The 21205-nt window shown below is 45.6% G+C and overlaps 1 protein-coding gene across 2 annotated transcripts in view; it reads left to right on the top strand.

The window, feature by feature from the left end:
• Window positions 1–20238, top strand: part of TNFSF10 (TNF superfamily member 10) — a 126178-nt gene extending 105940 nt beyond the window's left edge. The window contains exons 5-6 of one of the 2 annotated variants that reach the window (XR_013602559.1): window positions 17186–18019; window positions 18375–20144. Coding sequence is in view for 1 of the 2 variants with exons in the window: in XM_078667463.1 (XP_078523589.1) it covers window positions 17186–17622 (437 nt within the window). In the remaining variant the exon portion in view is untranslated. Of the gene's footprint in view, window positions 1–17185 lie in introns of both variants that reach the window. The other variant, XM_078667463.1, reaches the window with a different exon arrangement.
• The last annotated feature ends 967 nt before the right edge of the window (window positions 20239–21205 follow it).

Here is a 21205-nt window from a genome sequence, read left to right as displayed (position 1 = left end):
AGGGAACCTAGCCCAATTGTTACCTCTAATAAGGGTGGTCAGGCCATGCCCCTTTTTACACCACTCTGTACACGTGCCACTAGGTGCACTGTTGGTGGGGCGATGAGGTCTTCTTGTGTCCTGAGGACCTCAGGACTAAAGCGGACTTCATCCTCCAAGCAGCAGTGCACCAGGAGGTGCGTTTTCAGAGTGGTGGAGAAAGAGGGCATGGCCTCTGACCACCTCTCAGCAATCCAGCTGTGGGGCTTCCTGGAAGTAACAGGAGGGCTAGTTGGGGGCCCTCAAGAGGCAAGGGGACTTCATCCATTGATGAGAAGTTGTCAAAGGCCACGCCCCTTTCTCCACCACTCTGCAAATGTGCCTCCCGTTGCACTACTAGTTGAGGGATAATTCACACAAAAAACTAAGATGACAGGGACGTTTTAGTTAGCATAGCAAATTAAAAAACCTAGGAAGTTCACTAAAAAACAAAGGCTAGAATGACGTTATAGTTAGCAGATATATTTGAAAACCTTAGAAATTCACAAAAAAAATAAGAGGTTACAATGACGTTATAGTTAGCAAATAGAATTTAAAAAACCTTAGAAATTCACAAAAAAAAACAAAGGTTACATAGACGTTATATTTAGGGTCAGATTTTACTCATACAATACCAGAGAAATTCAGCCTTAATAGCTAACTATAACTCGCGCAACCGCAATGCACTGCTGATGACGTCACATATTATATCACTCATGACATGGTCAATGACATCACTGATGACATCTCAAATGACATCACTGTGAGTATTTTTTTAAAGTTTAGGAGTGATATATATATATATATATATATGTATATATATATATATATATATATATTTATATATATATATATATATATATATATACCAATGTGTATTGATGAATCAGCGGGTGTATGAGTGTCTGTAAGGTTGATTTAGTGGGTGTGTGCATGACTTACTATATAAGTGAGTGATTATACAGGTCTTAGTGAATGTATGGGTGAGTGACGAATCCCTGTGAATGTCTGTATCAGTCTGTCAGTTAGTAAGTGGTTACATGGGTTGGTGAGTAGGTACATGAATGTGTATAAGGGTTATTGATTAGTTGCACTGTATGGGTGCCTGAGTATCTGTGTGGGTGGGAAAGGGTGTGTGTGTGACTCCCTGCATGGATGTGTGAGTGAGTGAATCCCTGGGTGTATGGGTTCATGAGTGTATCATCGAGGGGCTGTATGGGTGAGTGGGTGTGGGTATGGCTGTGTCGGTGAGTGAATGGATGTCTCGGTGATATATAGGTTAGTAACTGCATATGGGAAAGGCAGTATATGTGAGTGTTGGAGTATATAAGTGACTGTATGTATGAGTGAGTGATTGTGAGAGTGGCTGTATGGCTTAGTGGGTGCTTGTGTCAGTGACTGTATAGGAGAGCAAGTATGTGTTATTAGCTGTATGGAAAAAGTGAGGTGGTGTGTGTATACATGTATTGGTGAGTAAGTGGCAGTGTGATTGACTCTTTGGGTGAGTGACTAGGTGTATGACTAGCTTTATGGGTGTCTGACAGTGTGTGAGTGTCTGTATGGGTGTATTGGTGAGTGACTGGATGTATGAGTGGCTGTATGGGATAGTGAGTGGATGTGTAGACTTATGAATCAGTGAATGGGTATGTACGCACTGGTATTTGTGTTTTATTCATAGTTTCAAAAATGGTAGTCTGAAATTTGGAGAGGGTGTATGAAAGGTTATATTGGGGTGTGTAGGCGCATCAGAGATTATGTGGATGAACTCATCAGTGATGTCACTGACCATGTCATGAGTGATGTAATATGTGACATAAATCCGATCAGTAGTTTTTGAAAAATTAAGGTTAAACAGAGCCAACAGGTTTTGAAATAAGAACTGATTGGCTGCCAGCACTCAGAAAAGATGAGGATCACCATTTTAGGACTGAGGCACTCAATCCGCTGTTATACAAAAAGTAAAAAAAACATATAGGGGTGTAGGGGAGGAATACCCTGACCCCTAGACCTGGTGGATGGAGTCTCTGAGGAAACCCCTACCTGCGTTTCTTTTTAATCGGCACCGCAGATCAATGGAGCTCCTTAAACAAAAAAAATGTCTGTATTCCACCTTTTTTGTAAACACACCAGGGTGGGCCGAGGCCCAGGTTGGAAGGACAATTTTTATTTTTGCGTAGGGGCATTGCGACCCCCTCACTGAGCCTTCATGGGGCCCATGGACCTCATCCCAGGGCTGGTAATTTCATAATGAATAAGGGACGGTCCCCCTCTCCAAGCCTCGAAGAGGTCCTGGGGACCACATCCTCTGGGGTCAAACATAAATATTACGGAAAGGGGGCGTGCAATTCCACACCTGGTGATCGGTCCTAAGAACACCATCTCAGAGGGCCCGATATGTTGCAAACCCAGCCTGCATTCTCACAGCAGGAAACAGAGCTTTGTGCCCTCTGGTGCGGGAGCAGTGTGCCCGCCAGCACCCATTATAGTGATGACCTGGGGGCTAGCTGGGGCTACGTGGCCTTAGGGCTCTCCTGCAGCTCCAAATGATGGACTCATTGTAGGTGGCCTGGGTGGGTATTAGGGCACCCTCCAAAAATTAAAGAGGCCAACTCCTGCCTGGGGTGCTTGCAGGGCCCGCAGTGGCCTTGATAATCCCCCTCAGCCAGCAACATAAAAAATGCTGTGGGTGCCCTGTGTAGGCTTTCTGGGCCATCCCAATTATTTAAAAAAAAGTTCAAAACCTGTTGCTGGATCATGTGAGCCCTATAGGGCTGCTTGCAGGGAGCCAGCGGGGCCGCGGGGGCCCTGGGGTCCCTCCACAGCTTTAACATAAATTGAAGATGTGGGTATCCCAAGTAGGCACCGGGACACCCAAAAAATGCCAGGAAATTGCCATGGAGTAGATGGGCATTGCAGATTCACATATGTATTAGGGAAGGTTCAACTCTAGAATTCCTCAATGTAGGCCTATAAAAACAAGAGTCTACTTCCGTATCCTGAGATTGGTCTTCAGGGATATATAGGATGCGTCCCGCATCTATTGCCTGGTCATGTGGTAGCATCTCACGGATCTAGAGATATTGGGTCTTATCCAATGGAACAGGTTTCTGGGCTCAGTGAGTGAATTCATTCATGGCTACCCTGCCTAGTCACTGGCTCAGCTCTTGAGGGCTTAGGATGTAGAGTGCATATGTTTGGATAGTAAATAGGACAGGTTGTTGGAAAATGCTGGCAAGATTATCTAAAGACAGTCTAAACTACTGCCATCCTCATTGAAATCCCATCTAAAGGTGAAACTCATCATCAGTATTGTGGTATCTTTTAATTTTAAAGCTTTATTCGACATTTGTCATAAAAGCATTTCCACCCTAACACTATACAAATAAATACTACCTCTAAAACAATCACATTAAAATACATATTAAACAGTTGACTGTCGAATACACTACACAGATAAAAATACATGATTAATTAAAAAAAATTATTAAAAAACAATATAACCATGGTAACCGTATTTCCTTATGATGCATTAGCCAGTAAAGTGCGAGTGCGGATCACCCAAGCCCAGCCAAGAAATTTAGCTACAGCTATCGCGAACAGTGGAGAACAGTCTGATTCTAGTATCCTGAGAGCAGTCGATTGACTGCGAGTGCCAATATTTAGACAGACTGGTCGTAGCCATTTCCGCCGTGGACTGGTATATAAGGGGCAACAAAATAACAAATGGGAGACATGCTCTGTTTGTTCTTTACAATGATAACAGTGCTCATCCCTCGGTGGGAACCAATGTCTCTTAAAAGCATTTACTGGGAGTGTTCCAACTCGAAATGTGACCAGCCTGTCCTCGACAGAAGCGGTCGCTCCCCCCTGGCTCCTGGCTTCCTCTGGCATCGTAACGCTGCTCTCCCCTCACTGCTGCCATAACGAATCTGTGCCTGTGCCTGTCCTCGCATCTCGTGGTATCGTAGCGCTGCCTGTGCCTTTAATCTGTGCCTGGATTTAATTTGTGCTTACCTGCGCCTCGCATTACTGTATTAATTGTCCGTGCCTGTGTGTGCTCCTGGCGCTCCACCGCTCGCATTGCCTGCATTGTCCCCTGAGGCTGCCTGACTGTGCCCACGGCAGTATTTGACATTATTTACCCCAATATCGTCGTGTTTGTTGTTGTTTTTGTTGCTGCCATTTTGTTGTGCCTCCAGCCCGTCCCTCCCCCCACGCTACCGCCTCCCTGCTGCCCCTCCCACCACTGGCTTTCAGGAACGTCCCGTCCGGCACATCACTGTGACCAGCCTGTCCTCGACAGAAGCGGTCGCTCCCCCCTGGCTCCTGGCTTCCTCTGGCATCGTAACGCTGCTCTCCCCTCACTGCTGCCATAACGAATCTGTGCCTGTGCCTGTCCTCGCATCTCGTGGTATCGTAGCGCTGCCTGTGCCTTTAATCTGTGCCTGGATTTAATTTGTGCTTACCTGCGCCTCGCATTACTGTATTAATTGTCCGTGCCTGTGTGTGCTCCTGGCGCTCCACCGCTCGCATTGCCTGCATTGTCCCCTGAGGCTGCCTGACTGTGCCCACGGCAGTATTTGACATTATTTACCCCAATATCGTCGTGTTTGTTGTTGTTTTTGTTGCTGCCATTTTGTTGTGCCTCCAGCCCGTCCCTCCCCCCACGCTACCGCCTCCCTGCTGCCCCTCCAACGCTCCGCCCCCCCTCCCTCCATTTATGACAGATGCATCTAAGCGCAGCGTCCACGCGCAGCGGTCGCGCCCCATGCGCGCCGAAGGCGCGCCAAAGGTAAGCCCGTCTACGCCCGTCCGCGCCTGGACCGCGACCAGCGCCAGACCCCCTAGTCCCCGCGTCGCCCATCCCTCCCGCATTACATACAACGCCTCCACCCTCTTAGCACTTAACCCCAGCCGACTCCCTAACTGCGCCCAAGCAGCACCAGGACACACCCATGGACCCTTCAGCTGCCACTCCTGAAAATTCACCTGCATCAAGACCCACATCAAACCAACAAACACCAAACAGAGATCCAACACCAACCACCTTAAATGCATCCTTCTCAACACCCGCTCAGTTCACAAACACGCCATCGACCTTTGGAATCTACTCGACACCATTTCTCCGGACTTCGCCTTCCTAACAGAAACCTAGATGAATGCCTCTTCAGCTCCAGACATCACCATAGCCATCCCGGACGGCTACAAGATCATCCGTAAGGACCGCACCATTCAAACAGGAGGAGGCATCGCCATCGTCCACGAGAACACCATCCGCGTCTCAACCAGCTCAGAAGACAATCTCGCTATCGCCGAACACCTTCACTTCCAGATCCACACCGACCCCAAGACCACACTCAGAGGCACCCTCCTCTACAGGCCACCAGGACCCCGTACAAAATTCAGCGAAGACATCACTGACTTCATCACCCCACACGTCCTCCCCTCGGAAGAATACATTCTACTGGGAGACCTCAATTTCCATCTGGAAAAGAGCAACAACAGTAACACTACCACCCTTCTGGACAATCTCGCCAATCTCGGACTCAAACAACTTGTTAACACCCCCACACACTATGCAGGACACACACTCAACCCTATCTTCACTTCCAGCAAGCATATCTCCTTCACTCACACCACACCCCTCCACTGGACGGACCACAGTTGCATCCACTTCATTTACAATAAGACCAAGATCCACAACCACCCTCAACCAACTCTGCGAAGAAATTGGAACAAAATCACCATCAACCAGATCTCCACATCGCTTCTTCAAAAACCCCCTGCCTATTCAACGAACCCTAACCAAGCCGCCATCAACCTCACACAATGGTTAACCCAAACCGCCGACAAACTAGCACCCCTGAAAAAACATCAAATCAAGCAAGGAAGCAAGCACGCCCCCTGGTTCAACGATGACCTTAAGAAATCCAAGAAGCTCTGTCGTTCCCTTGAGAAAACTTGGAAAAAAGACCCAAACACTATCACCCAAGCCGCCTTCAAAAACGCCACCCGCAAACACCACCAACTAATCCGGACAGCCAAGAAATCAGCACTCAAAGACCGACTAGACAACAACGCCCACAACAGCAAGGAACTTTTCAACATCATCAAAGAATTCACCAACCCCACCGCCAGCTCTAACGACATCACCCCCTCTCAAGTCCTCTGCGAATCCCTCGCCTCATTCTTCCATGACAAAATCGCCGACATTCATAACAGCTTTGACAACCAACCCATAAACCAGTCCACCCCACTCACCTCAGAACCTGTACCTCCTCCGAATAACCTTTTCGACTGGAACCCAATCACCACAGAAGACACCATTCACCTGATGAACTCCATCCACTCAGGATCCCCTACTGACCCATGCCCCATCACATCTTCAACAAAGCAGACTCCATTATCGCACCCCATCTCCGAGACGTCATCAACTGCTCCCTCAACTCTAACCACATTCCCAGAAAGCTGGAAACACGCCGAACTCAGCGCCCTTCTGAAGAAACCCACAGCTGACCCCACCGAACTCAAAAACTACCGCCCCATCTCGCTCCTCCCATTCCCTGCCAAAGTCATTGAGAAAGCCATCAACAATCAGCTCGCCGCCTTCCTCGAAACCAACAAATCACTCGACTCCTCACAGTCTGGCTTCGGAGCCAAACACAGCACCGAGACCGCCCTCATCGCAGCAACAGACGACATTCGAACATTACTGGACAACGGAGACACAGTCGCCCTCATCCTCCTTGACCTCTCCGCAGCCTTCGACACAGTCTGCCATAGCACACTGATACAACGCCTCAGAAACATCGGAATTCAAGGAAAAGCATTGGACTGGATCATCTCGTTCCTCGCTGGAAGAACTCAGAGAGTCTGCCTCCCCCCTTTTAAGTCAGAGGCCACCGAAGTCATCTGCGGCGTCCCGCAAGGATCATCACTCAGCCCCACCCTCTTCAACGTCTACATGAGCCCCCTCGCAACCATCGCACGTCAACACAACCTCAACATCATCTCCTACGCTGATGACACTCAGCTGATCCTCTCACTCACCAAAGACCCAACCACCGCCAAAACAACCTACATGAAGGGATGAAAGAAGTAGCCGAGTGGATGAAGCACAGCCGTCTGAAACTGAACTCGGACAAAACGGAAGTCCTCATCTTAGGTTCATCCCCTTCCGCCTGGGACGACTCTTGGTGGCCAACGGCCCTAGGAAAAACCCCCATACCGACGAACCACGCACGGAACCTGGGCATCATCCTGGACTCCTCACTCTCGATGACTAGACAAATCAACGCCGTCTCATCATCATGCTTCAACATCCTACGCATGCTCAAAAAACATTTCGCTGGATCCCCACCGAAACAAGAAAAACGGTCACCCACGCACTGGTTACAAGCCGTCTGGACTACGGAAACACCCTTTACGCCGGTACCACCGCAAAACTGCAGATACAACTCCAACGCATCCAAAATGCTTCAGCCAGACTCATACTAGACATCCCCCGCACAGACCACATTTCCGTTCACCTGAAAGACCTTCACTGGCTCCCCGTCAACAAGAGAATAACGTTCCGTCTCCTCACCCACGCACACAAAGCCCTATACGAACTTGGACCTGATTGTCTCAACACGCGCCTTTCCTTTTACACCCCCACCCGCCAGCTGCGTTCGTCCAACCAAGCCCTCGCCGCGGTTCCGCGCATCCACAGAACCACCATGGGGGGAAGATCCTTCTCCTACTTAGCGGCCAAGACCTGGAATTCCCTTCCCATCCACCTCCGCCTTACTCAAAACCACCTAGCCTTCAGAAAACAGCTTAAAACCTGGATATTCGATAAGTAAACCTCCCCCCTTCCTCAAGCGCCTTGAGACCCTCTGGGTATGTAGTGCGCTATATAAATTCTGACTTGACTTGACTTGACTTGAAATTGAAAATATAACTTCCTGTCATGCGGGCTTTCAATTAAGTCCCAATAGGCTTCGCAGGATGGAACCATTTTAATGTCCAGAAAGCGGGCTGACAAATTGGCTATTGGCCCAGCACAATAGGTTGTGGAATACACCATCTCCCAGTATATTTCTTTCAATTTTGCTTTTGTCGGGAAGCAAGACACATCCCTGTTGCCCCAAAGATGGTCCAATTTTAACTTTGTCAATAGACCCCTCAGATCTTTCAGCCATACAATGCAGTGAAAGGAATCAAACTTAACAACATCTGACAATGCTGCAGCATAATGGGCTAGCTCTGGGGTTACCATCAAGCGCCTCCAATACAACAATGGCCGCAGACGAGCTATATCCTCAATGCTTTTCCTACCAAGGTCCAGTTTCAATGGGATTATAGGTGTGCTTTGCGGGGCCATTTCCAGCCCTCGCAAAAATCTATTTTCCGCTAGACCCAGATCTGCTAAATTTGAAAAACCCCACAGTTCAGAACCGTACAAGCAGGCGCTCAAGACTTTCATATTATATATTTCAAGGGCGCAGTTTATTGGTTTAGTCAGCGAGGCTCTATGTTTAAGTGCAACTGCGCCTGCAAGCTGATTAAACTTTAATACTGCCGTATTTATATGTGATTTCCATTTCATATTGCCCTGCAAAATTATTCCTAAATAGGAAAAAGCCTCTACTTTCTCAAGGGGAGTGCCCTTATACGTAATTACACCTTTAAATGTGGATTGTCGGTTCAAACACATACATTTTGTCTTAGTTGTGTTCAGCTCAAGGCCCCGGGTATCACAGAATTCGCCAAATGCATTGACAGCCTTTTGGAGACCGCTCGGTGTGCGTGAAAGTATAAGCGTATCATCCGCAAACATGAGGACGGGAACACGTGAGCCTGCTATAATTGGAGCATCACTTGGAGATTTTTTCAAATAGTCCACAATGCCATTAATATATATGGAGACTAGTGTTGAGCCAGGACGCACCCTTGTCGCACCCCCCGCTCCACAGGAAATGGCTCAGTCACTTCTCCCTGCGCCCCCCACCTGATTTTGGCATAATTGTTTTCATGCAGGCGCACAAGAAGAGTGAGGAGATCTGGACTTATACCTGCTTCAGCCAAAGTCCTCCACAGCTTTTCTCTTGGGACTAGGTCGAAGGCTGCTTTTAAGTCCACAAAGACGGCGTAGAGGGTGCCATTTTTCAATATTACGTTTCTCCAATAAATGGCAATGAAGTAGAAGACCTGGTCCATGGAACTAGTCAAGGGGCGGAACCCCGCTTGGTATGGCGACAAGATGTTGTTTTCCTCTATCCATGTTTGCAGCTTGTTCTGTACTAATCGGCCCATCAGTACTGTGCTGTGTCTATGAGGCTGATGGGTCTGTAGTTGTTGGGAAGGGATTTATCGCCTTTTTTGAATATAGGAATGATTTCAGCTCCCTTCCAAGAGGGAGGCACTTCCCCTCCCATAGCCACTGCATTAGCCAGCCATGAAAAATACATGCACCGTGGGTTCCGGTCACTTAGGAACAGATCTGCCGGGATGCCGTCCATACCCGGAGCTCTTCCCCCCGTTACACAGTCCAGAGCAATGTTTACATCATTTGCATTAAATACATTGTGTTTAAAGTGAACTATTGGTGGGGGAATATCAATGACTTGCGTTGGGCTACGGGCATATTGTGGCTTGAAAAACTCAATCCATTTGCTTTTGGCAACATGATTTTGTGGTTTGGCAGCTATTCCTCCCCTATCCCATTTTACCGTGGACCAAAATAGCTTGGAATCTTTAGCTGCACAAGCATGTTTCAGCTCTCACCAACATTCCTCGTCCCACCTTCTCTTGGCTTGTTTTTGGGTTAGTCTGTATATATCCCTCGCCTTCCGAACTGCATGAGGATTGTCCCTCTTTAGCTCACTACTCAAATTTTGTCGTGCCAATCTGCAGCTTTTGTCGTACCATCCCTGTTTTGGTGGGTATTTTTTACCCTTGCTTTGGTCTACCGTTTTTTGGAAGAAACCTTGCAGTCTGCGGAAAATTTTTGTGTGGGCCTCTATCATGTGGTCTTGGAAATTTGGCTTCCCAATATGAAGTTTAATATTGTTTATTTCCTCTACCACTACTCTCTTGAGGTCATCTAACTTCCCTACATCTTCTATCAGCCTTCTCCATTTCAGGTGACGCTGGTTGTTTGAGCAGACTACGTCCTGTGTCACCCGCTCCACCTTGGTACTATGCCCCACAACCCCCTGATATGGATGAAAAGCCATGCACAAGGGGTTGTGATCACTTTCCATTCTTATTTCGACGGCCATGTCTATCAGTTTACTCCAGTCCCTCACATCGACTAAAAATAGTCTATTCTACTGAACGCCCGACCGTTATCAAATGTGCTGTTCCCATTGCGGTCAGAGGGCGTGCGCCCATTAGCCGCTCTTAAACCTTTTGCCAGGCAGAGACTCTTCACTTGGATGGCCACAGCACTCCATTTTTTAATGACAGGCACCTTGAGCTGGGGTATTCCCCACTTACTATCCTCCTCCTCAGACAGAATCCTATCCTCCTCACCCAAGGGTTCAAAGGTAGAATTAATGTCACCCCCTACGATGATATGTAATTCCAGGGGTATCAGCTCTAACTCCTGTTCTAGGGCCGATACTACTTCTGAGGATTTCCCACCCCCAACCCCCTGGCATATATGTTAAAAAGAGCAACCTCTTGGCCGTTTTCCCATCTAATATTTAGTGCTAGGATATCATTAGTTGGTAGTGATCTTTGTCGTATTGTACAGTTCAACGACTGGCGCAACCAGATCAGCAGGCCTCCTGAAGGGCGACCTTTTCGATTTTTTGTTGCTGGAATATAAAAGTTTATATACCCCTGCCGAAAAACTGGACTTAAAGACCAAGTTTCTTGTAAAAGAATGATATCATAGAGATCGATAAAATCGCACCATTCTGGGGTTGCGATTTTGTTCGCTATACCCGCGATATTCCATGACATAAAGGTCAGATTGGGTTTACCCAAATTTGTCCCTACCTGGCCCAACCCTGTATCATTTTCTGCAGGCTCGGCTATTGGGGTTATTCCAGTCTCCAGAGTTGCTACGGAAGTATCTGTTGGGTCTGATAGATCCTGTTCAGTCAACCGACCATCGCTTCTTACTTGTTCATGATTTCTGTCTCTATCATGTAAGACATTATCCACCCCCTTACATTAAAAACTAGGGATTCCCAGCATCTTATTACCTGTGTGTTACTTTGTGTGCACACTATATTGACAGCAGTTAAGTCTGTTGACGTCCCCTGTATGTTACCTAACACATTTTTTGACCCTACGAGTCAATCACACTCATTTAAATTTGATAAAGCAGAATATCTATTTTCCAAACTCAACCCCCAGTCACTAGTTGGCCCGCTCTTCGCCCTTCTGCTACCCACAACTGACCACTTGGTCCTTAATACACTTGGGTTTGCTACAAGGCCTCTTCTACTATAGAAGAAGTCCAGTGTGAGTGGAATTAGTTCTGCTGTTCTACGTTGGGGGGGGAATAGGTTAGATAGGATTTCAGGTAGTACTTCAGGACCTTTGAGGTTCAGTACCACACAGTCGCCCACAAATTTCTTGGGGCTACTCCCTATCCACTTCACTCTTCTCGCTGATGACAGATCCTCTGATAGCTTTTGTTTGCCCCTAGGAGAGATGTGCATGTTGTTACTCAACCAGAGCAATGCTTTATTTAATAAAGATTGGGGAAATTCAGTCTCGCCTATTTTCAGGGGTGGAACATTGGCAAGAACCAGGATCAGAGGAGAGGCTTCTACAATTAGTTCAACCGGGCCTGCCTCTAATCCTAGACCAGATTCTTCAATCCTCACTGGTCTTGCTGTGGGACCATCGACTAGAGGGGTGTTTGTACATAGTCCTAATTTTGGTGTGGAGGGATGAATTGAAGCTAATGACTCTACTCCCTCCCCTGGTGGATTTCTCATAGTTTGTTTTTGCTCAATCTTGCTTACAACCAAATTTGGTATATCCCCCACGTTATCATTGGTGCTTTTCAGGAGGCTCTCGAGTTTGTTAACTTTATCAGTGAGGTGGTCAATCTTAGATAACAAAGGTTTAATAATCCGACTTAATTTTGAGTCCAACATACCCATGAGTTTTTTGATATTGGCCTCATCCCATACCATACTACCATTATCTTCTCTCCCTGCGTCTTCTATGACGCTTTTACTCACAGGAGATGCTGTTCTTTTCCTGCTAGAGCGCAGTCCTCCCCTTTTTGGTTGTGACTTGGTGGCCCCTCTGGGTTTTCTCGGCGCTAGTACAGGCGCCGGTGGGGAGAAATCTTCCTCAACTAGTTCTAGATCTTGGTGCAGGTCATCTAGGTCATCCTCCACTATTATATCTAGGTTTGAGTTGGTAGAAACATTTAGCAGAGGCCTATCAGTGTCGGGTTGAGAAAGTACTACAGCTTCACTCGTTGGATCCAGATCCAATAGATTCACAGCTGAGGTCTCCATTTGGGTGGCTATTGGTGTGGAGCTGAGTCCCAAAGAAGACCTTCGGTCGTTGTTTATTTTAGCCACCACCTGGACTAAATAATTGTCCATGGTGTTAGGGGGAGCAATAACGGGTTTTTGCTTAGACATGTTCAGGAGCTACATACAGTAGGGAAATATATGCGATACAAATGACCCACTTCCAGTTGCAGTACAATCTCGCTTTCACACTAAACAGGCAATAACAAAGTCTAAGAATGTTTCAGCAATGTAAAAATACCTCGCGATAGAAATTGGCAAGATTCCTAGTCCAGTTCAGTCGTGGCCAGTCTTGGACTGTGTTAGACTGTCCGCCCTTAGTCCGGGCTTCGTCCGGCGCGTCCCACGCGCGTCCTCGCGGGACGAGGGACCTGCCGGTGCTTTATGCGCCTCCTGGCGCGCTGGTTGCTGGCGTCGTCGCTGCCCCCCTAGGGATGCTGAGGGCTGTAGTCCGGCCGGCGGAGCCAAGCCCGGCCGGTCGGTTTCTGTGAGTTTTCTGGCGGAGCCAAGCCCGGCCACTGTACTGCGAGGTAAAGAGCCTTCAAAGAGCCTTCAAGACAGGCAGCAGGGGTAGACAAACAAAGACGGGGCACTCGGCCCCTGCCGGTGCTTTATGCGCCTCCTGGCGCGCTGGTTGCTGGCATCGTCGCTGCCCCCCTAGGGATGCTGGGGGCTGTAGTCCGGCCAGCGGAGCCAAGCCCGGCCGGTCGGTTTCTGTGACTTTTCTGGCGGAGCCAAGCCCGGCCGCTGTACTGCGAGGTAAAGAGCCTTCAAAGAGCCTTCAAGACAGGCAGCAGGGGTAGACAAACAAAGACGGGGCACTCGGCCCCTGCCGGTGCTTTATGCGCCTCCTGGCGCGCTGGTTGCTGGCGTCGTCGCTTCCCCCCTAGGGATGCTGGGGGCTGTAGTCCGGCCGGCGGAGCCAAGCCCGGCCGGTCGGTTTCTGTGAGTTTTCTGGCGGAGCCAAGCCCGGCCGCTGTACTGCGAGGTAAAGAGCCTTCAAAGAGCCTTCAAGACAGGCAGCAGGGGTAGACAATTGTGGTATCAGTTCTGCTCTTTTTACTGTGTTCTTAGCCACACACATGTTGACATGGAGAAGAAAGGTATGAAGACTAGGTAGAATATCTGCAACAGAAGAGAGGAGATCCTGGTGGGGCAGGGTGAGAGGTAGTGATGTCGGGAGGTGAGAGACAATGATAGGTGCAAAGCGGGGAATGGCCATGAAATTTGCAGGGAGGAGGAGAGAGAGAATAGTACAAAGGACCATCTTGAAAACAGACCCTACATCCATCATGCATCTCTCTCATTTCCGAGAATAATTCAAGATAGACCTATTCAGATAATTCCTCTTTCAAACGGACTTCAGAACATATCACCTGTATACAGTAGCAGCTGGTGTCAGGAAAATGTGGTGGACAGTGCGGGGGCTGCAATAAACAAAACAATACAACATTTTAAAAAGTACCTGCTGGTCTTCTGCTCGCTTCTCTGCTTGCCAGTCTTCTGCTTCTTCAGGGTACAGACTGAGACTCCCAGCCTCCCTTATGGCCAATCAAGACGCTGCGCTCATACCCATGAGAGCAGTGTCGCGATTGGGCAGAGCAGGCTTGTTTGAGCTCCATCAGGAGTTGTGAGCCTGTGCCTGCTGGTCTCTCCACCCAGCAACACAGCTGGGTTGGAGAGATGTCAGTGCGCATGACGGTTTTACCATCCTGAGAAGGCCGGTCAAACCGTCTTGCGCACTGACAGCAGCGCCCACCACTCCTCCTCCCCCTGGTGCAATGCTGTGAACCGTCCCCCAAGACTCAGCCACAGGACAAAAAATAAAATGATCTCCATTTAGATCATCTTATTTTTTCGTTTGCATCTGCGGGTAGTGGGGTGATGCCCCTCCGCCATTGTGGAGGAGCCGCCGCTATTTGTAAAGCATCTCAAAAGTCTCAAAGCTGAAAGGCAATGCTGTGTCCACCCTCCAGGCAGCCCCAGCAGACATTCAGGCTCAAGAATCAACACTGCAAATGCGTCTCTCTCCTCCCATTCTAACACCCCCTTTTGCAAAGGTCCAGGAGCCCTCCTGTGTAGATAGGGTAATGGCCCCCACTTATTGTAATGTTCTAAATACAAAAAGTACGGTATAGTTGGTTTCCTGTGAATTTATCTGTGATGTTATTATTGCAACAGGCCCACACGCCTAATTTAATCTTTATGGATACTGGTATTAATGCAATTTGTTACCATCTCCATTTAATGTTCTGTGACATCTTGACATTTTCGATAAAACACAAAATGTCACACAACCTGGGCAAGAGCGATGCTCATGCTGGTGGAAAAGTCCATACAATTTCCCCGCATATTAACCTTTCTTAGAAAATCCCTTTGTGAATGATAACCTGACATTTCACATTTCTCCTAAAAGCCTTGCAATAGTTTCTGATCCAAATGTTTCTGCCATGAAGCCCCATTAAAACATTAGTACAGTGAATTTCTTTATATACAGGTGGATACAGCGGGCTGCCCGTCTCTCCCAGTTGTATCTTGGCATAGCCGTTGAAAGTCTGAAAGACCATTTTGACAGTAAAAAGAAAATGTTAATTTAGCAAAATGTTGATTTTCAGGTTGGTATGAAATGTCATTTAGTTTTGCTTATTTTTCAATGCCCGGCACAAAATAGTACTTTTAACCACTTGTCATGAAAGCCAGATAGGCAGCACCCGCGATTTAACATAATAATGTAGAAGAAAGAGCTGGAAAGTGAGGTAGGTTTATGCACTTTTGTGGCATGCCTGTGTAAAGAATGTATATGCCACTATGTGAGGGGGTTTGCTTGGAAAATGCAGTTTCACATTGTAAAGCTCATTTTTACTGTGATATAACTATGCTTTACACCATGTGCAGATGATACAAGAGCTCATAAATTAACACTCCCACACTGATGAAAAGAAAGTGTACACTGGAAACTAACTTATGATACTAAATGTAGCATTTGTTCTACTTAGTGATTGTATGTTTATAGTCTAAATCAGTGGTTCTTTGCCTGCGAGTCCTCGAAAGCCTACTCGGGGGGTCCACAACAGCTCAGAAAATGAAATAATATGAACACATGAGTACAGTGTATATAATAAAGAAGCAAAATGTACTATTAAAAATGTTTAAACATTTTGTAAATGTGAAGGAATTAAGTTAGTATCTGCTGATTGAATCAGGGAAGCAACGCAAGTGCGTCAAACACAATATAGTATGGTTGATGAGTGGCCTTTATACATTTATTTAAGCTCAGTCTTCCCATTAAAATAAAAATTTAGATTATTTATCTATTTGTTTGTGAAAGTAGTGCAATATTTCATTCTTTGTATATTTGTTTGATAAATGGTTGTTTCTGTATTTTTTATGTATTGTTTTGCGGTTCAAATGATTGAAAATGCTTAGGCCTGGGTCCTTGACGTTCCTAATTACTTAGTGGGAGTCCCCAGATTCCACTAATGATTCAGTGGGGGTCCCTGAGCTCCAGTAATGAATAAGTGGGGTCCAAAGAAGGAAAAAGGTTAAGAATCATTGGTCTATAGGGTGCCTCCATAAGTTCAATGTATGTCTGCGCACATTAAGTGTGTTTGTTTGTGTGAGAGTTCACCTCTAGGGTGGCGTAGCATTCAGACGCATCTCTAGATTTACGATTTCTCGTAAATCTCGACATGTGTCTTGTTCCATTGGTGTTGCGTGTGAACACCCACAGCAACACCCATGGAACGCCCCTTCAATGCAAAGTACTGCGTGTGAAAGGGCCGTATTTACAAGGAGAGGAAAAGTGACGCAGAGTGGCTTTTACTCTCCTTGTAAATATGGAGGAGCCCCCTGCACCACAAGTACGTCACGAAAAGTGACATACTGGTGGCTCAGGGGGCTTGTAAATCTGTCCCATAGATTTTACCATTTATGTAGTGATAAGTTTTTGATTGCTTCTGCACTGATAATTTATGATATAATTTTACAACAACCTACACTATATATTTGTTCTCTCCTGTCAAAAAAACCTGTAGGGCCAGAGTTATTATGCTGTCTAAGGTGACACATAGTGACACAAGGCAGCACAACTCCTTCATTCATATTTGTAACACAATGCAGCTGATTGCTCTCTGTTATGTTACATTTCAAGCTGGGAGAGGTTCCATGGGCGGCAAATGAGCGTTTTGTGCATCTTCCCATGGATTTAAGACAAAGGGTTTGTAAACCTGGGATTGGGTCAAATCTGCATGCCTTCCAGAGGATGGAGTAATGAAGAGAAAAATATGGGTTTCTCCTCACTATTTCCTCTTTCTCTATGTGATGCAGAAAAAGGAAAAATACTCTTTGTGTTGTTTTCCTGCAAAAGAAAAATCTTGCCCATAATGCGGGTGCACATGCAGGGAGAGAGCAAAAATGCTCAATAACTTTATAAATATGGAGCATTTCTGCACTGTATCTTTCAGGAAACACAACACAGCAAGTTCCCTTGCTGCCCTGTGTTGCATGAAATAATTGTAAATGTGTCCTGTTAATGTTTTTCCAGTTTACACAGAGGTATGTCTCAGTCAGTGACTTTGCTGATCTACTAACCAGTCAACCCTATTAGACAACAGACCCAGAGATCATTATAATGCACTCTTTTAATAACATATTTTTTTTTCCTCTGCCAACAGAATCTGTACCAAGAAATGCTTTGGGCCATAAATTGCAAACCTGGGAGTCTGAAAGAGGACAATCATTTTTGAACAATGTTGACCTCCAAAATGGGGAGCTGATCATTCAGAAAACGGGGTTTTATTATATATACTCCCAAACTTACTTCCGGTACCAAGAACCAGAACCATCGGCCCATTCATTTGGAACCAAAAGGGTGAAGCAAATGGTCCAGTACATATACAAAGTGACAAGTTATCCAGAGCCAATACTGCTGATGAAAAGTGCAAAAACAACTTGCTGGTCCAAAACTGCAGAATTTGGACTCCATTCCATTCATCAGGGAGGAGTTTTCGAACTAAAACAGAGGGATAGAATTTTCGTTTCTGTGAGTGATAGAAACCTCATAGATATGGATAAAGAAGCAAGCTTTTTTGGAGCGTTTTTGATTGGCTGAAGAAATTGGAAACTCAACTTTTGTTGAACTTGTGACACATTCCTTCTATTGCTCAATGTATCCTGAAGGATAGAGTGTTGTGCAAGACCCTACTGATGTCGCAGGCCACTGGTGGCGGCGTTTCATGAACAAATCAAAAATGTGTGTACAGGACTGAGACAGTTCGACTAGTGTCTTTTGGGACTGCTGAAATAAGGATATTTGCCCTTTTTTGCAGATAGGTTCATATATGGATGTATCTTTGTATCTATGGGCCATTTGGGAGGTCTATAACATTTTTTTTTACAGATATTCTGTTGTAAACTACAATTACTCGCAAGAATGGCACTGGAGTCTAGTGGCACAGAAGTACCTTAAAGCAGGCTAGTTGATTCACAACAAATATTCAACATTAGGGGCCCGATTCACAGAACTAACTTAAGACAAAATCCTAAACTTACTACTTTTGGTATTCACAAAATGCACTTACTACTTTTGGTATTCACAGAATGCACTCACTACTTTTGGTATTCACAGAATAGATTTACGACTACTAACGTTACGTCCGCACTCGGGCCGGAGATTCGGGCCCAGAGGCGGAGATTACGGCCGGAGGTGGAGATTTCGGCCACGGCTAAATCTCTGCCACCGGCCTGAATCCCCACCTACGGGCCAGAAGTCCCACCTACGGGCCAGAAGTCCCACCTACGGGCAGGAAGTCCCACCTACGGGCCGGAATCTCCACCTTGGCCCGAGTGCGGACATTAAGTTAGTAGTCGTAAATCCATTCTGTGAATACCAAAAGTAGTAAGTGCATTCTGTGAATACCAAAAGTAGTAAGTTTAGGATTTTGTTTTAAGGTATTTCTGTGAATCTGGCCCAAAGAAAATAACATAGTTACTGTCTGGCAATAACTTACTTCAGGCAGTGTTTTTTATTGAGGACAGGTTTTTCAATTACTTGCCAGTTCTGTGTCTGAAAGGTCCAGTTCCTATCAAAGCTAGAGTTTCCAAGCCAGCTAGCATGTTAAAGAGCAACTTTTCTTGCTCTGAACAGCACAAAGGATGGAATAGGCTAAGAGATCAAGAAGCACATGTCCTTCAAGGAATAAAATCACCAAGATCAAAACAAGCCCAACTTCCATCAAAATAGTGTGAATAAACTTTCAAACTCAAGTGTCTGAAGAAACCATGTGAATACTTCAAACTCACTATAAAGGGACTCAACAAAGAATAGTTTGCCAAACAGTGCGACTGGACTAGTAATGCGAAATATAAATGTACATAGGTTTAGAGCCTACAACCCCTGCTTGACCAAATATTAGCTGTATTTGTTCTAGTACTAATATTGTTGGTATCATACTTTGGGGCATATTTATCAAATGGTTGCGTCACCCTTGTGCCAGGCAATGGGGCGCAAGAGCAAAGCAACTCTTAAGTTAGGTTTATCAAGCCATGCAACGCAACCTTGCAGAGCCTTGAGTGGCTTCATAAATCTAGAGCAACCCAATGCAGCGCAAACCGCTGGATTGCATTATGCTGCCCAGGATCGTGGGTGTTTTCCCACGCAACACCCATGGATTTTGGAACATTCCCAGATTAACCATGCATTGCTATGCATCCCCAGGGGAGGTGTAATGAGAAAAAATATCTTTATTTCTCCTCTTTTTTTCCACTTTCTATGTGTGCTGCATTTTGCAGCACACATAGAGAAAAATGTCTTGGGGTTGTTTTTGTGCTCCTTCATGCACAAAAACAATCCTTATAATGCAGGAACCCTTGCACCCACCCTGGTGCAATTGTGCCTGCATTGGCGCTAGGCAGCACATTGTAAGCCAACGCTGGGAAAAGACAGCACTTAGTTGTATTATGTTAAATATAGTGCATTCCTGCCCTTTCCCTGTCACACAGTGCACGAGGTGGCGTGCTGCGCTGCATGATTTTTTAATAAATATGCCCCTTTGGGTGCATCTACTACTAAGTCTACTGATTTAATATATTTGTGATAATGAGATGCATCTACCAAATGTATAGATACATCAGTTAGATTGACATTATACTTTTGGGAAAGAACACATACACTGTGAGAATTAAGAGAAAGTTGTTGTAAATTTATTACATGTTATGGATAAACGTCGTTGTCGAAAATAGATAAGCAAATTATTTGAAGTTCTGTTGTTTTTTTCAGTTTAGCCCTGTGACGGCGTGCAGGATTTGGGGTTTCAAGGCTGTTGGTGGAATGAATCCCTTATTTTTTATACAAGCATTTCAAAGGTAGCTCAAAAAATGGGGTGTATTCCCTCTAGAGCTTTGAAAAAGTCCCAGCCGTGCCATCAATAGGGCGAAGCACATGTCCATGGAAAAAAACAACTGAATTTCAATTAATCTGCTAATCTATTTTCTACAATGATATTGATCCATAACATGTATTAAATATATTAAAAAAATTCTCTTAATGCTTAAAGTGTATGTGTTCTTTGCCAATAGTATAATGTTAAACTATGTGGTTATCAATCCATATAAATGATAATTACTGTGATAAAACATTTGGTAGTTGCATCTCATTATCACAAACATTAATGAAACGTGGCAGAAGTATCTACACCATAGAGCCAAAACAGATATCGCTTTCAAAAAACCTCAGCTGGCTTACACTGTGCTTAAAACATGTGTGCCTAATTCATAACTTTAAAGTATACGAGAACAGTGATGGATGGTATGCTTGAATTAGTCTCAGCCACTGGTAATAACTCGGGGCTATATCCCAGTCCATCATTACTTTGCACACCATGCCACCTCAGTTTGGAATCAGCCATTTGTAAACCGTTACAATAAATGACAGAGCACAGCACAGTATAGTATGTAACTGACTAATCCCAGTCAGGTTCATACATTTTAATGCAAAAAACAAATGTAGGAATGTCACACTTAATCAGCATACAGATCTTCACAACTGTTGCTATGTTGTTACAGCAATGGCACAGCCGACACGTGTTTCGTCGCTATTGCGACTTTTTCAAGGCTTTAATATGTGTAATAGTTCGTCTTTAAAATTAAGACCTTTGTATTTGTTCCAAAGGAGCACAGAATATGGATAAGATTGTCCAGATCCATGTTAAGACGTCAATTGCTCAAACGGACAGACTCCGGCTAGGCGTCTGTCCGTTTGAGCTACCGCATATATACACCTGAGACGGAAATATCATTGCGTTGTAGGTCGGTCTGCAATTGACGTCTTAACAGGTACCTGAACAATCTTATCCATATTCTGTGCTCCTGTGGAACAAATAGTAAGGTCTTAATTTTAAAGACGAACTATTACATATATTTAAGCCTTGAAAAAGTCGCAATAGCGACGAAACACGTGTCGGCTGTGCCATTGCTGTAACAACATAGCAACAGTGGTGAAGATCTGTATGCTGATTAAGTGTGACTTTCCTACATTTGTTTTTTGCATTACAATTTATGGACCTGACTGGGATTAGTCAGTTACATACTACACTGTGCTGTGGTCTGTCATTTATTGTATTGTCTACATATATAGAGGTCATCTTTATATAGTATTGAGCACTGTGGATGGCACAGTGCGAAGGCATTGAGCACGC

Source organism: Lissotriton helveticus, chromosome 11 (genome assembly GCF_964261635.1).
Source record: "Lissotriton helveticus chromosome 11, aLisHel1.1, whole genome shotgun sequence".
NCBI lineage: Eukaryota > Metazoa > Chordata > Amphibia > Caudata > Salamandridae > Lissotriton > Lissotriton helveticus.
This window is presented reverse-complemented; position numbering and strand designations above follow the sequence as displayed.